At 36.1% G+C, this 15312-nt stretch overlaps 1 protein-coding gene across 1 annotated transcript in view; it reads right to left on the bottom strand.

The window, feature by feature from the left end:
• Positions 1-4129: 4129 nt before the first annotated feature.
• The window catches only part of LOC107684391 (cytochrome b-c1 complex subunit 1, mitochondrial-like), an 18557-nt gene continuing 7374 nt past the window's right edge, over positions 4130-15312 (bottom strand). Inside the window, exons 2-13 of the mRNA XM_016480645.1 lie at positions 14091-14231; positions 13653-13739; positions 12684-12813; positions 12277-12475; positions 11921-12000; positions 11697-11812; positions 11452-11595; positions 7534-7694; positions 7351-7436; positions 5817-5905; positions 5626-5701; positions 4130-5023 (exon numbers count right to left, since the gene is read on the bottom strand). Coding sequence (XP_016336131.1) covers positions 4959-5023; positions 5626-5701; positions 5817-5905; positions 7351-7436; positions 7534-7694; positions 11452-11595; positions 11697-11812; positions 11921-12000; positions 12277-12475; positions 12684-12813; positions 13653-13739; positions 14091-14231 — 1374 coding nt within the window. The 3' untranslated portion in view covers positions 4130-4958. The remainder of the gene's footprint in view (positions 5024-5625; positions 5702-5816; positions 5906-7350; positions 7437-7533; positions 7695-11451; positions 11596-11696; positions 11813-11920; positions 12001-12276; positions 12476-12683; positions 12814-13652; positions 13740-14090; positions 14232-15312) is intronic.

A 15312-nucleotide genomic window follows, 5' to 3' on the forward strand; every position in this document is an offset into this window, starting at 1 on the left:
GAGAACTGGCCCCCCGACTGAGCCTGGTTTCTCCCAAGGTTTTTTCTCCATTCTGTCACCGATGGAGTTTTGGTTCCTTGCCGCTGTCGCCTCTGGCTTGCTTAGTTGGGGACACTTCATTTCCAGCGATATCGTTGACTTGATTGCACAGATACTATTTAAACTGAACTGAGCTGGATGATGACATCACTGAATTCAATGATGAACTGCCTTTAACTGAAAAATGAGTGTTTACTATTGTCACTTTGCATTATTGACACACTATTTTCCTAATTAATGCTGTACAGTTGGTTTGACACAATCTGTATTGTTAAAAGCGCTATATAAATAAAGGTGACTTGACTTGACTATTATAAGCTCCATAGTTCTGGGTAAGACTTTGCAAAATTAAATGTGAGCAAAGTGACACATCTCTGATGCAATAAAGCCACTCCCCCACCTTCTCTTGCTCTTAAATTCTTCATAATTTCAATCTTGTAATCTTTGGCAGAAGAGAGTAGCCTTGTGCAAATACCCACACTTGTGGTCTCTGCACTTGACCACTTGACTACTTATATGACGTATTTCCTATATTTGGCCCAAGTGTTCAAGTGAGCATGAAGATCACAAGTGTGTGTCGAACTTTTCATTACCTGATGGGACACACTTGTAGTGTTGTAAAAATGCAAGTGTTTACATAGCTTTATTTGAATTTTAAATACTTTGCATTTTAAAATCAACTTCTAAATCACTAAATATTGTAGAAACTTAATTTGCTGTAAAGTTGCTTTGCAATGATTTGTATCATGAAAAGCGCTATACAAATAAACTTGACTTGACTTGACTTGCATAGACATAATAAATACCTAGACGCCTCATTGGTCGGTCGACTGCACGTCAACGTCGCCGCCATATTGGTCCGGGCAACTGTCATATCGGGACAGGCGAAAACATACCCGACTCGTCGGCAGCTTGGGCATCTACAAACTGTCGCACAATAATAAAAACAGATCTCGGGATATTATCTTTCACAGGTAAGACTGAACAGTTGTTTCTGTATGTTTTTTGGTAATTTTTAGCTTTATGTTGACAGCTTAATTAGCCACCAGTGTCAGACTATTAATAGCGAGCGATATCGCTAGTAAGCTGTGAAGCTGAGACTTTATATGAAATCAAAGTTTTAATGAATTCTTAAGTTTTAACTTTTATATTGTAGTTTATATCATAAAGTAAATGGTGTTATGAGCACAATATGTACAGTGAGCACTTTGACAGTTTTTAAGACCTGGGACAGTCTTGCGCACTTACTTCCTGGACCGCAAGTGTAGGTATTTGGACAAGGGGAGTGACTCTCTTGAGAAGTGAATTGCAGTTTGTATATGTTTTAAGGCATACGATTGGCTGTTTGCTAATGACATCACATTTTATGTGCATTCCCTCCATGAACTCAAAATCAAAGCCCGAGTTGACAGAAAGTTGATAATCAGCGTCATGGTAGCAACAGAGCCTGAGTAGATTGGTTTGGTTTTGTCAACTCAAACCCGTAACCCTAAGTTTGCTCAACTACCATCATGGTACAGGGCCCTGGTGTTCTTACTATTATGGGAAATAGCAACCCTTGCAGCTCTACTTTTGGAGAAAAGTCTAATGATCCAATGTTGCCTTGAAAACCAATCATTATATCACCGAAATGCTGTCAGAGTTGTATGGCAGTTGTTAGATGACAGCTCAAGTTGTATGTAACCGACAGTATTATTGCAATTTTGATATACCTCCTGCTTCTGGCATATGGTCTCAATCTCTACTCTTGACAAAAATGTATAGATACTATGATGAATGCATCAAAATCTAGCACCTTATTAAAATTTAATGAATTTAAAATGAAAATAGCATTAATGAATGCTCTAAAACCATAAATAGATCATTACAATTCTTAAAGTGAAGCAGAAAGTACATATACATGTAATAGCAGCATAAGTGTGACAAGTCATGGACTGAACAATTGTATTGTTTCACAGGTATTATGAAGTGGTAACTCTGGTATCCATATTCCAGGTAAATTTTTGTTGTTGTTTCTTCAGAATTGTATTATAAATACTTCTTAAAGGGGTCATATGATGCTTTTTTTAAAGATCATTATTTTGTGTATTTGGTGTAACAGAATATGTTGACATGCTTTAATGTTCAAAAAACACATTATTTTTCAAATACTGTACAATGTAAAGACAGAGCCCGAAAGGGGAATAGAGTCGCGTGACAGACACAGTGATGAAGCTGGTATGTGTTTGCAGCACACAAGCCACAATTAAGACAGCTGACTACACTGTGATGTGACCCCCCCTCTCTCGCTCTCTCTCTCTCGCGCTCTCTCTCTCTTGTTCTCTCTCTCGCTCTCTCTCTCTCTCTCTCGCTCGCTTGAGCATACACACACACACACACGATGCGCAAAACTCACATTTGAACAGTCAATAGCAAATACTTAAACTAATAACAAAACAGTAGCTGATTCAGAAGCAGATTGTCATAGCAAAGTCAGAATTACCTCCTCTCCTAGGTTCACGAAACGGTCGTCCATAAAATGCATTGCTGTTCTGTTGTAAGTAATCTTAAAAATTCCTAAATGCATCTACTTTCGGAAGGCCAAATAAAGTGCTTTTGCTTTCGCCCTAGAAACACACAGCGTCTCCCTGACATGGCTGCTTCAACACTAACTTTGCGTGCACATTTGGGCAGCATTATGCAAATATTTCCACATAGTGAGGTAGATATGTGGGGGCGTGTTAGAACGAGCCGTTTTAGGGGGGCGTGGCAGAGTCTTAACTTTGATAAAGAATATCTCTTTGGTTTTGAGACTTTAGTCTTTGCAACTTCAGGGATCTTATCTATGCACAATCAGCTTGTAACACTCCAAAGAGAAAGGAAAACTTGAAATCGCATCATATGACCCCTTTAAGTTTTTTTTTTTTTTTTGGTTTTCCTATCCTACAGTACACAAATGTTTACTGCACAACACCTAAAGTACAAAACTTAATAGATCAGAAGTGCCTTCAGGAAGAGTGTATACAGCTAGGTATAGTAAGCTAGGTAAGCAAGTTCATCGATTCCAAATTCATGTTTTTTTTGCAACATGTACTGTATGTGTATGAGTGTGAGTAGACACAGAAGACATTTTACTGTATATCTCCAGGCCAAAGGACAAATCTCAGGGATGTTTTCAAGTTGTACTGTGGTCTCACCCCAGGTATTCCCACTATTCTCACCAGTTACAGAGGGTGGATGAAAGGCAAGGCCATTTGAATTTGATTGTTGTTCACACTTGAATACCCATAATTAACATGCCATTTGTAAGGCATGCCAATTGTTTGAGTATGTGTTCTTAAACTACAGAAGAACAATACTGTAAAGATTTGACCTTAAGAATGCTTTTGTGTCCTATTGGCTTATTTAGCTGTTGGTTAAGTGCTAGTGTGATCTGTAAGAAAATAAATATTCTATATAAAATAATTATTCTACTTTTATCTTTTGTGTTGCTTTAGGAAGTTGATTCAGTTTGGCTTGATGAAAGGTTTGATTCGGCGCCTACAGAAGTATCCAGTCAAGGTTGTGAGAGATGAGAGTCGTCGTCCACCTAGACTTTTTACTGGCTGCCATAGTTATGATGAAATCTGTTGCAAAACTGGCAAGTATTATTTATATGCATTATGTATATTTTTCACAAGATTCCTTCATTTTAACCATTTTAATGAAAGTGACATTATTCATTGCCTGTGTTTTCAGGAATGAGTTATAAGGAGTTGGATGAGCGCTTGGAGAATGACCCTAACTTTGTCGTTTGCTGGAAATAATGTTGCAGAGGCAGAATTATATCTACAGACTATTTCAGTTAAAGAACTTATTTGAAACATGAGAGAAACAGATCTGGTCCTGGTGCTTTTGCAGTCTCGGGCTTTTGGTTCTGTACCTTTATTTATTGTAAACCAACTGCCATTTATGTATATGTGAAAGCATTATAGGTCAAAATATGAACACAAACATTTTACAAATACTGCAATGATTTAAGATGCATAAATGCAAAAATGACTAATGTTTCTACATGAAAAGGTAGGTCACTGGTTTTGAAATAATTTATGGGTGTAGTATGGTCTAATTCAGTAGTATGTTTTGAACTGGAGAACTGGAAAACATAGACAAGATCACCCTGGTGATCTAAAAATCCATGACTTTTAAAGTACCTTGTGCATTTACTGTTTAATTAGGCTTAGAATTAACAAAATAAATTTTTTAGAGGCTTAAAAGTTTTTGCTTTTGCTTTCCTGATCATGTTTAATCTGCAGTTGCACAAATATTTGATAACATCATTGCAATTAGGTCCATTTCTGTCACAGCAGTTGCATCAAATATCATGGTTGTCCTAAAGTGATTAACAAAATAAATAAATGTATGGACATGGCATCGTTTGCACAATAGTCTTAAAGTCCCTTTAACAAAATCACTAAATTGATATTCCCAGAACACTCACCAACTTGAATATTAAAATGTATATACTCTGCTTATTTTGATAATGGCAAGAACAGCTAAGCATCCTTAATTGGAAGAAAAAAAAATATTTTAACAGCTGTCATTTTAATGTCATTTTAGCAGCTCCTTGAACATACCTTTCCTGTTTACTGGAAAAACTGAATAAAAAACAAAAAAAAAACTTTTTTTATTTGAATTTATGACAGATTTATTTGAAGTCGGAATAAGAGCTATTGCTATATACAAAATGGACAAATAAAACATCACATATATTCATAGCTCTGTGCCATGTCTGACATTCTAGATGTAAATGTACCAAATTCTCCTCTCTCTTCGTCTGAGCTTGAAAGATGGCTACGAAAACAAATGGGCAAATATGCTACTCATCAAATTCATACAAGATAGGGGTACGAAAATGAAGGACACATCACATGAGTGAGGGCTGACAGCCCAAGGAACATTTAAAATCGGAGCCAGTACATAGCACTTCTCATTCTGTTATAATCTGGCAGCTGCTCTATTGGACCTGCATAAAAGAAACAATTGCAAGGTTACAAAAATTCAGTTGTTAATACAAGTGAAATTTTAAAATTCGTAATGTCAGTTTCAATACCATAACATTGGGATGGATGTCTAGCAATTTCCAGGAAATGTCCAATTTCCTTACATTAAAGTCTGATAGCCAAATTAATTATTGTACCAAATGTCCCTGTAAATAAGCTGCAGCTAGATCCAGAAAATAACCATATTAGGTATGTTAATGATTAACAACTGATCCTTAGATGAGCTTAATTTGATTATCGCCAATTAATTTCAGAACAAAAAAAAGTTAAGTAATCATGATAGCAGATGCTAAAAACACTGTCTATACTGTCATCCGAAGCTAAAGTGAGCACTACAGCTTAAGCACTGTATGACACTATGTCAAACATGCACCCTTGTCTTGAATGAGAAAAAAAAAAGTTCAACATTATCAGCCATATTATAATCACTACACTGGTTACTAATTAAATTCCTTAATTATGTGTCATGCTAATATAAAATAGAATTCCACTAAATAATCATTCACTCCCGACACAAAATTATAAACAAACAATGTATATTAAATATAAAAATAAACTGACTCACCAACTGCAGACACAGCTGGGCATTTGTCATAGATGTATTTAGAGCAGACATCCCGGACAATCCTGGGAGTCACAGCCTAGAAGCAGCAAACGAGCAAAAATTTATTCTTAAAATAAAAATGAACAATTAAATGTAACCTTAAAGAGTGCAGTCACTCAGCCACTGTGAGTTTGCTAACATGGACAATTTACCTCAATTCTGGCATCCCACTCTGCCAATGGGATGCGGCGACCATAATTTAGTATGTGCCTGCCAATGTCATCACAAACAGGTGTAGTTCCTGAGGACAGAAAGAAGAAATATGTTACAGAATTAAAGTGAGTGTGTACGTGTAGAAGCAGTCAGTTCTGAGAGGTATTAAGTCAATATTACAACAAAAAAAAGTCTGACAAGCTCTACTGCCACTATAGTTTAAAGGTGAAGTGCACAATATATCTGCAGCTGATGTACTAATTGCACAACACCAGATAAAATTAAATTATCATAATGATTTATTTTTCTCCAATATCTCCAAAAATTGGTGGGTATGTAACCAAAAAACTAGCAAAGGTAAGTCAAGTTGTGCTGTGAGGCACTGTTACATTGTTTTTGGGCTTGTTTTTAACCACGATCATCTGCTGGATATAAAAATATTCCCTTTTAAAGACTTTGTGTCCAGTACTAATAAGTGATTACTTATTTATGAAATAATTTACTTGCATCAGATGATCGCAATTAATCAAGTCCAAATACAATGCAGATTAGATTTTGAAATAATCCTCAAAGATCAACATGAGATGCTAACATGGTTAAAAACATACATCAAAAGGGTTTATACTAGTGCTGTCAAACGATTAATCGCATCCAAAATATGTTTTTGTTTACATAATGTGTGTGTACTGTGTATATTTATTATGTATATATAAATACACACACATGCATGTATATATTTAATAAAAATATGTTACGTTTATATATTAAATATATTTATATATGATATAATATATACATGCAAATATTTTCAAAATATATGCTGTACGTGTGTCTTTATACAGTATATACACTAGGGCTGATATTGTGTATATTTAACGCGCATCTTGTCAGAAAGCCGGTTCTGTAATCAGCGGTAAATCTCCATCACCTGCGGGCTTTCACATTGAGCAGCATTAACTACACAGAGCCGTTGTTCACTGAGGAGCTGCGCAAAAAATCGCTCGTCAGTGAACAACGGCTCTGTGTAGTTAATGCTGTATGTGAAAGCACGCAGGTGATGGAGATTTACCGCTGATTACAGAACCGGCTTTACTGATAAGATGCGCGTTAAATATCGCATGCGATTTATCGTGCAGCCCTAATATACACATAATAAATATACACAGTATACACACAAAAATAAACTATGTAAACAAAAACTTTTATTTTGGATGCAATTAATCGTTTGACAGCACTAGTTTATACACAAATGCTTGCTGTAGCTTGAATGACACTGTTATTGAGCCATCCCTAAACAAAAACATTACTTTTTTATTGCCGAATACAGATCCATATCTATACCACATATCATGAACTTATTGTTTAAAAAAATATATATATTTTAACAAAGCTACTGGATACAGCACTATAATTAACAGTAATTCAAGTGAAACATCCGAAAAATCTAATATTTTTTTACTAGGACTATGACTATGTTTTGATGTAAAAAGAGAGAATGTATGGACTGTGTATAAGAGTAAGAATGTTTATTACCATTGAGCTGTCCCACTAAGCTAGCCTTCAAAGCATTCTTGGCTCGAGCCACATCACTCTCAGTCACTGTGGTGCACAAATTCATCCTGTAGTACAGAAACATCAAGAGCACATCACCTCAAATACAACTACAAAACGTTGGATAACAATCCTATCTTCTCGGTATGTTGTAGCTGAACTTACCAGGCATTCTGAGCCCAATGCATCATGTCCTCTATTTTATGTTTGTCTGTAACAAAATAAATACCCAGCAGTCCAGTGTCACTGTATGAAGAGTGGAAAGCCTGGAAACTGTGACACAGGTTCAGCTCTGCAGCCAGGCGAGCCAGGCGACTGCTTAAGTGCTATAAAACATACAAGAGAAAAACAAAAAAAAATTAGTATTATGTCATGATCCTAATGCAACCACCATTTTACCTGATAAATTACAATTTGTGTCATGCTCAGCTAATTTACAGATTAAACTTAATTTACAAAATAAACCACTGTGTATACATGACAGTAATGTTTATACTAGGAATAGTAGGAAAGAAAATAATAGAAATAATATCAACAGTGGCTATCATAAAAACTGACATACGCAGATGCATTTCACTAGTCTAAAATGCCAAATAAGATTGATTTTAACATCCTTAAGAAAGCAACTAATAAATGTAGGAATGCACAATATATCAGTATGATATCAGTTATTTTTTTACGGAACCGACACCAATGAAATCTACCAGTATTGGTCAATATTAGATATACATTGGCCAGTATTGGATATTTAATGGTGTATAATGATTTCCCCAATTTTACCTTTAGCAGGGCTCGCAAAATTTGATTTCAAAATCGCTGGTAGCCCTTCGGGCAGACATTCTTCAGATTTTGGTAGCCCAAAATGAATTTAAATAGCCCGAAAAAAAAAAAAAAAAAGACATCGGCTGAACTTCACTTCGGACAAATCAGCATGATTAAAAACTTCAGTGATTGCTTTTTTTCTTCAAATAACAAGTCAAGAGAGTAGGGGTTCAACGGATCACAAAACCCACGGCTCGGATCATATTGCGTTATCATATCAGATTTTGAGTAACAGATTTTTTGCAGATGAGCAAAAAAAATATGGTTCTTTATTATTTAAATAACAGAATACTTCTTTGATACCACACACAGCAAAAACTAGTAGCATACAGGGATGTAACGATTCACTCAACTCGCGATGCAATGCAATACGATTCACGATACTGATTTCACAATCCAATTTTCTCACAATTTTTCTTTTTAACAAAATGAGATTTAAGACAAATTAAGGTGTCCTTTTATTATTTCTCCAACAACATTTTTTTGTGAAATTATAATGTCAAATAATAAAACTAACTTGAAGATTTTAAACAAATCTCAAATCAAATAATTAAATAATGCAAATAAAATAAATCTCTTCATATAAACAAACTAAGGCTTTGGCTGTGCTTTTTCCATTTAAAATCAACCACTGAACTTTAATCACGATCCAAACAAAGATGCTAAATACATGTTATTTAGATTGCAATTAGATTGTATAATTTCGAAATTTGAAGCAAAAAACAGAATGGTCTGATTTTAACTTTGTGAATGAGACACAAATGTCACTGTCTGACTGTCAGGTGGCGCTTATGGAACAGCAGGTATTTATAGGCTGCTGCCCCTTTAAGACCGAATGCAGGATCCAATATAATGATGCACTTGATATTTCTTTCACCACTGTTTACGTTCACTTAAGACATAACTGACTGTGTTTACGAGAATACTTGCAGAGACTGTTATTTTGAGATAATTTTGTGCGTATGTGTTCATTCAGATGCAAGGATATGCGAAACGATCAACTATGATCCGTTTTACCCCTACAAGCTAGTGAACAACGCAAATCAAGGAATGAATTTTATATCACTGTTCAAGATAGCCCGTCGGGCAGGGTGGTGATACATTTTGGTAGCCCGAATGGAAAACACAATAGCCCCGGGACGTCGGGCTAACGATTTTGCGAGCCCTGCTTTAGATTACCTTTGTTGTCTAAGACTCACTTAAAGTAAACCTTTAAACCCAGAAGGACGCTTTATTATCATAAACATATCAATTAACAATAACCCGGTAACAACTGCCAACATTTACGGCCCAAATTCAGATGACCCTTCCTTTTTTCACACTTTTTTTTCTTCCATTTCAAATTTCTCCAACTGCCCGGTAATTATAGGAGGCGATTTTAACACTGTAATTGACCCATCACTTGACAGATCCACAAGCAATAAACGACCCTGGCAATCCACTGACACAATAATACAGTTAATGAGAGATAGCAATAAACGACACTGGCAATCCACTGACACAATAATACAGTTAATGAGAGATTTTGGCCTCGACGATGGTTGGAGGCTACAGCATCCAACTAACAGAGAATATACATTTTACTCGCCAGTTCATCATAGCTACTCCCGCATCGACTTTTTCCTAACTAGTAACTCAATCATACCAAATATCTCTGAATACAAAATCCACCCCATCAGCATCAGTGACCACGCTCCAATAACACTCATATGGAATCCAGCTAATTTACATAAATACACCAGTAGATGGCGCTTTAACATATCTCTCCTTAAAGACCCAGAGTTTGACAGTTATCTTAAAAGAGAGTGGACATCCTTCCTAGAAATAAATGACTCTCCAAAGTCATCAGCTTCATTGCTTTGGGAAACAGGCAAAGCAGTACTACGAGGTAAAATCATATCATCATTCTCCGTCCATAAAAACAAAATAGAAAAACAAGAAATCAGACTAGAAGAAAAAATAAAAGAACTTGAAATATTACATGCAAATAACCCAACAGAAGTAATATATAATCAACTAAGAAAACAAAAATTCCTGCTAAACAAAATCATCAATAAAAGAACTCAATTTCTAATTCATAGACTCCGTCAAGAAACCTTCCATCACAGCAACAAATCCAGTAAATATTTGGCCAATCAAATTAAAAGAAACAGAGAAAAAGTAACAATTGCAACTATTAAGGACTCAGCAGGGAAGCCTACCAACTCTCCACAAGAAATAAATACAACATTCCGAAACTTCTATGCTAAACTTTATTCATCTGATAATAACACAAGACAAGAGGATATTAATTCATTTTTCAATAATATTCAACTCCCAAAACTTAACACCGAAAAAACGCACTGGACCAACCAATTACAGAAAAAGAACTTCATATCGCCCTGAGTCGAATGCCTAACAATAAAGCACCAGGACCCGATGGCTTCCCTGCTGAGTTCTATAAACACTTCTGGTCCATTTTATTTCCATTATTCATCAGAGCAATAACAGAACTAAAAGAAAATTTAAGATTACCAGTGCACATGAACACAGCCACTATTTCACTCCCCAAACCTAATAAAGATCCAACCCTTCAACCATTGATCATACTCTACAATCTCAGATTACACAATAAATTGGAATAAATCCTCAATTCTTCCACTACATCAAACCAAATGGGATGTGGCAGCCCAGATATCTCCCATTCCCCTATGCACAGGTCACATCACCTATTTAGGCGTTAAAGGTTTCCTCCAGGCTGTCAGAGCTGACTGGACTCAACTTCACTCCTTTACTGAAAACATTAGAAGACGACATTCACCGCTGGCTCAATTTACCACTCTCCATCCAGGGCAGAATAGCTATAATCAAAATGACAGTACTCCCAAAAATAAACTACTTATTCTCAATGATCCCAACCCAACCTTCTCTCACTTGGCTGTGACATGACATGCCTGTGAGTTGATCATATCTGTGGGTGACGAAATCAAGAGACTGATTAACAATGACAATGTTTAAGCTTGCTCTGTGCTGCATTTCATCAAAACAGAATGAATTCTCATACTTCATTATAACATCCTGCTTATTTCATTTCTACTTTCAAGATATGGAACAAAGCACAAAGCTTATTGTGCATTTTATAACAGCTTTTAGGTGAAATCCTTATGCTGAATTTTCCAGGAGCCATCTTAATTTGCCAAAGAATTCAAGTAGCATCGAGAATCCCTGAACACGCTAAACAAATGTTTAGGAAATGAAATTTAAGCAAAGTTGTAAACTAACCTTGCCACCCCCAAATGTGATGTCATAGCTACCAATGATGGAATTGGCAACCATAAGTGGCACAATATCAGGGCTTGCAGCTCCAGCTCCCTCTACAGCAATAGAAATGTGTGCTAGAGGCATTGCATCATCACGCATACAAATCTGAAAGCAAGACAAGATCAGACCAACAGAAAGTAAATCAACTGGTCAAGTAATGGCAATAAACAGACCCTCTCATACACACATGCAATTAATAAAGCTACCTCACTCCCAGTGAAACGGCATGGGGACAGAACAGGTACAGCATCACCTTCATATTCAAAAGAAACGCCACTGAAATGCTGCTTAGCCAGAGCCACAAGCTCATCATGGTTTACTCCTGCAGCAGAACAAAAAGACAGTGTTTAAGCAATCAACTCAGCTTTGTGTGGGTTTTCTATTTAAACACTACTGTATGACAAGTTTGATAACAGTTCAAGAGCAGTACCTCCAGCTGTAGCCAGGACCATGCGAGGAGCTTTATAATGGCTATTGATGTATTCCACTAAATCATTACGAGTTAGTATCCTTGAAAATACAAAGAGCAAAAAAAAACCTTTTCCATCAAATTCTTAGGAACAGGTTTCATTAGGTATGTTTGCATTTACACAAATTTTCATCAATGAGAATTAATCCAATCCGGTTTCAGTTTTCGAAAGTTCTGTTTATATAAATCCTAAACTTTGCAATGCAATTCACATTTTTATTTAAATGTGCACTTACGTATGCCGAACAAAATGTCAGCATATCCACAATGCAAGCATATGAATCATATTAAATACATTATCTCAAGGCTGTGTGTACCTGGCATTGGCAGAGGGACCAAGAACACTATGGCCCAGAGGAGTACCCTGGAAGGCAGTAGCATGGAGCAGATCCAGGCAAACATCCTGCAAGCTACCTTGCACCTCTTCCAGCTCTCTTAGCACCACACCCCTCTGCTGCTCTATATCAGCCTCACTCAAAGATGAGCTCTGCACTACTTCTGCCAAGAGCTCCACCGCTAAAAAGAATACAATAAAGAGATGACATTACTAAGAAAGAGTAACACTTCCGGATTATTCAGAGAAAGACTACATGTTCTATGCCAACATGACATACTCCATTCTAGAGCTCATCTAGATCTATCAGGTCATTTATCTATCCACATTAGCATGAAGAAACTGCGCCTGTTTGAAAAATTGGCCTCTCTTTTTTGTTTGTTGTATAACCTTTAGGCAAGTCCTTGGCAAGGGTCTTCATGTAGTAAGCAGTACGTTCCCGTGAGGTGTATGCACTCAAGTGAGCTCCCATAGACTCCACTGCATGTTCAAGAGCGGACTGTGGGTGCTTATTTGTGCCCTTGATCCAAGAACAGTTTGGAATAAAAAGTGTGCAAATTAGTGAAACAACATTAAAAATTTTTAATTGCTTTCACACTACAAGTCTACAACCAATTCCAATTAACAATATTCATGTTTTTCTTACTATAAACAAATTAAGCATTTTACATCAGGTGCTCGTATGAAGTCCTAGAATTCAATAATTATTGCAAATGTCATCAAAACCTGACCTCAGATTTCCCACTATGTAAAACACTCAGGGTGCATTCCACTTCACTTTTAGACACACACTAGTAAGCTTCCCTAAGCACTTCCTCTGTGGGAATCCCTGCTGGATGCGTACATCCATCCATCAATGAGATGAAGGGACATAAGTGAGGGAAGGGCATAAAAAAAGCAAAGTGAAACACACCCTAATAAGCAAAATACAAAGGTGAAAAGATTATATTTTGAAGAATGTTGGGAAAGAAGCAATTGCCAGTAGCCATTTACTTCCATTGTATGGAAAAAGTCAACTGCTACCAGCAACAGTTTGGTTACTAACGTTGTTCAAAATATATTCTTTTGTGCCCAGCAGAAGAAACAAACTCATACAGGTTTGGAACAAGTGAAGGGTGAGTAAAAAGACATCATTTTCATCTTTGGGTGAACTATACTTTAAGTTTACGATACGGTGCATTTTTATTACATTTGAACTGTAAAAAATGTTTTGATTGGTAACAATCAAGATCTAATATGATGTTAAGATAATATAATTCTTTAAGTCATATCATGACATGATCATTAGGCAGTGATACCCAGCCCTAGTAACAATGTTTATTTAGAGAGAATGAAACCAAGTAAAGGTTTATTGCTTACTTTAAAGGCCATATGCTCCAGGAAAAATCCAGCTCCATTATTCTTCTCAGACTCATATCTGCTCCCACAATCTATCCAAAGGCCAACCTACAAAGCCAGACAGATGAAAAGCAGAAGAAGAATTACATCAGCAGTTCAGGTTGATTTCCTTTTGAGTTTCCTTTTGGATAAACATTTGGAAATGGAAAAATTAAAGTACAGTTCTTCGGGCTTTTTTCAAGTCCTGTTATTTTTGACATGCATAAAACATTTACTTTATTTGACGTTTATTTTCTTTTTACCAAATTAAAAATGTTATATTTCAGGTACTTATATTTCATTGCAACAACATTAGAGTGCTAGAAAGTGTGAGGACCTTACAATTCCCTCAATGAGAATTAAAATCACATCTGCAAAAAATAAATAATTGATTTTTACAGTCTGAAAACAGCTATTTACCGTGCATGTGGCTTGGTTGGTCTCTTCAGCGGCAATCCTCAAGCCATTGCTTAGAGTACTTAGCCGTGTTTCTGGAGCTCCTAGCAGGCTCTGAGCATATGACACAGAGGCCTGTCCTCGTCTCAGAGACAGCAGAAGAGGCTAAAATAATGAAAAGGGTAGACATAAGTATATGGTGAAAGTTCCTTGTATTAATTTTAAAAGCAAACCAAAAATCACAGACTAACTCAATGATATAGACAAGAGGCTGACCGATAAGACAAGATCTGAATAAAGTGGTTGATTTGACCCAGTAGCCAGAGATATTTTTTATGTTTTTTTAATAAGTCATATATTGTAAAAAATATTACAACATAAATGAACTGTTTTATATATTGTTGTGATAGCAATGCTTTTCAGCAGTAAACACTGCTAATAGGAATTAGTACGGTGGCCGAGAGCTGAACGTGCGGCAAATACAAAACCATCCGCAAATTAAGAAAACATCTTCATCAGTTTGACAACACATGCACTACAAATACTCTCAACACAACCAAACACAGAAACGCGCTGCAAATACTCACAACACAACCAAACAGAAACGCGCTGCAAATACTCACAACACAACCAAACACAGAAACGCGCAGCAAATATGCACAGACCATATCGGAAAAGCCACAAGTGATGAACCTGGCTTTGACATGCTTATCAATGTCTACTCTGAAAGGTGAGATTTTTGTTTATTTAAACATCCTGATCATATGATTCCTTGGCTTTTTTGTATACTATTAGCCTAAATAAGCTGACGAAATACACAATTACTGTAACTGTGAAATGTTATGTAAGCTGGCTAACTTATTTACATTTATTTTACAACTTCCCTTACAAAAATTGACCATGGTTTTACTATTTAAAAAAAAAACAGTTACTACAGTTAAACCATGGTAACCACTAGGGGTGCAATGGTTCAACTTACTCACGGTTTTAGAGTCACGGTTTCGGTATGGTTCAGTATGTGCTATGTTTAGGTAAAAACTATACTGTCAAATAAAAATAAAGAAAATAAGAATAATCTATCTAACTACACGCAACAGCACAAATAAATACAATAGAATATAAAGATACAAATAAAATCAACAGTGATTTTCAGTTTTTTTTTAGGTCGGTGTAACATTAGTTTTTAGGTACAGAAATTGAATAAAGTAATGAAATGTAAAACAGCATTGCATATTTGACTGTATAA

Source organism: Sinocyclocheilus anshuiensis, unplaced genomic scaffold (genome assembly GCF_001515605.1).
Source record: "Sinocyclocheilus anshuiensis isolate Anshui unplaced genomic scaffold, SAMN03320099.WGS_v1.1 scaffold473, whole genome shotgun sequence".
NCBI lineage: Eukaryota > Metazoa > Chordata > Actinopteri > Cypriniformes > Cyprinidae > Sinocyclocheilus > Sinocyclocheilus anshuiensis.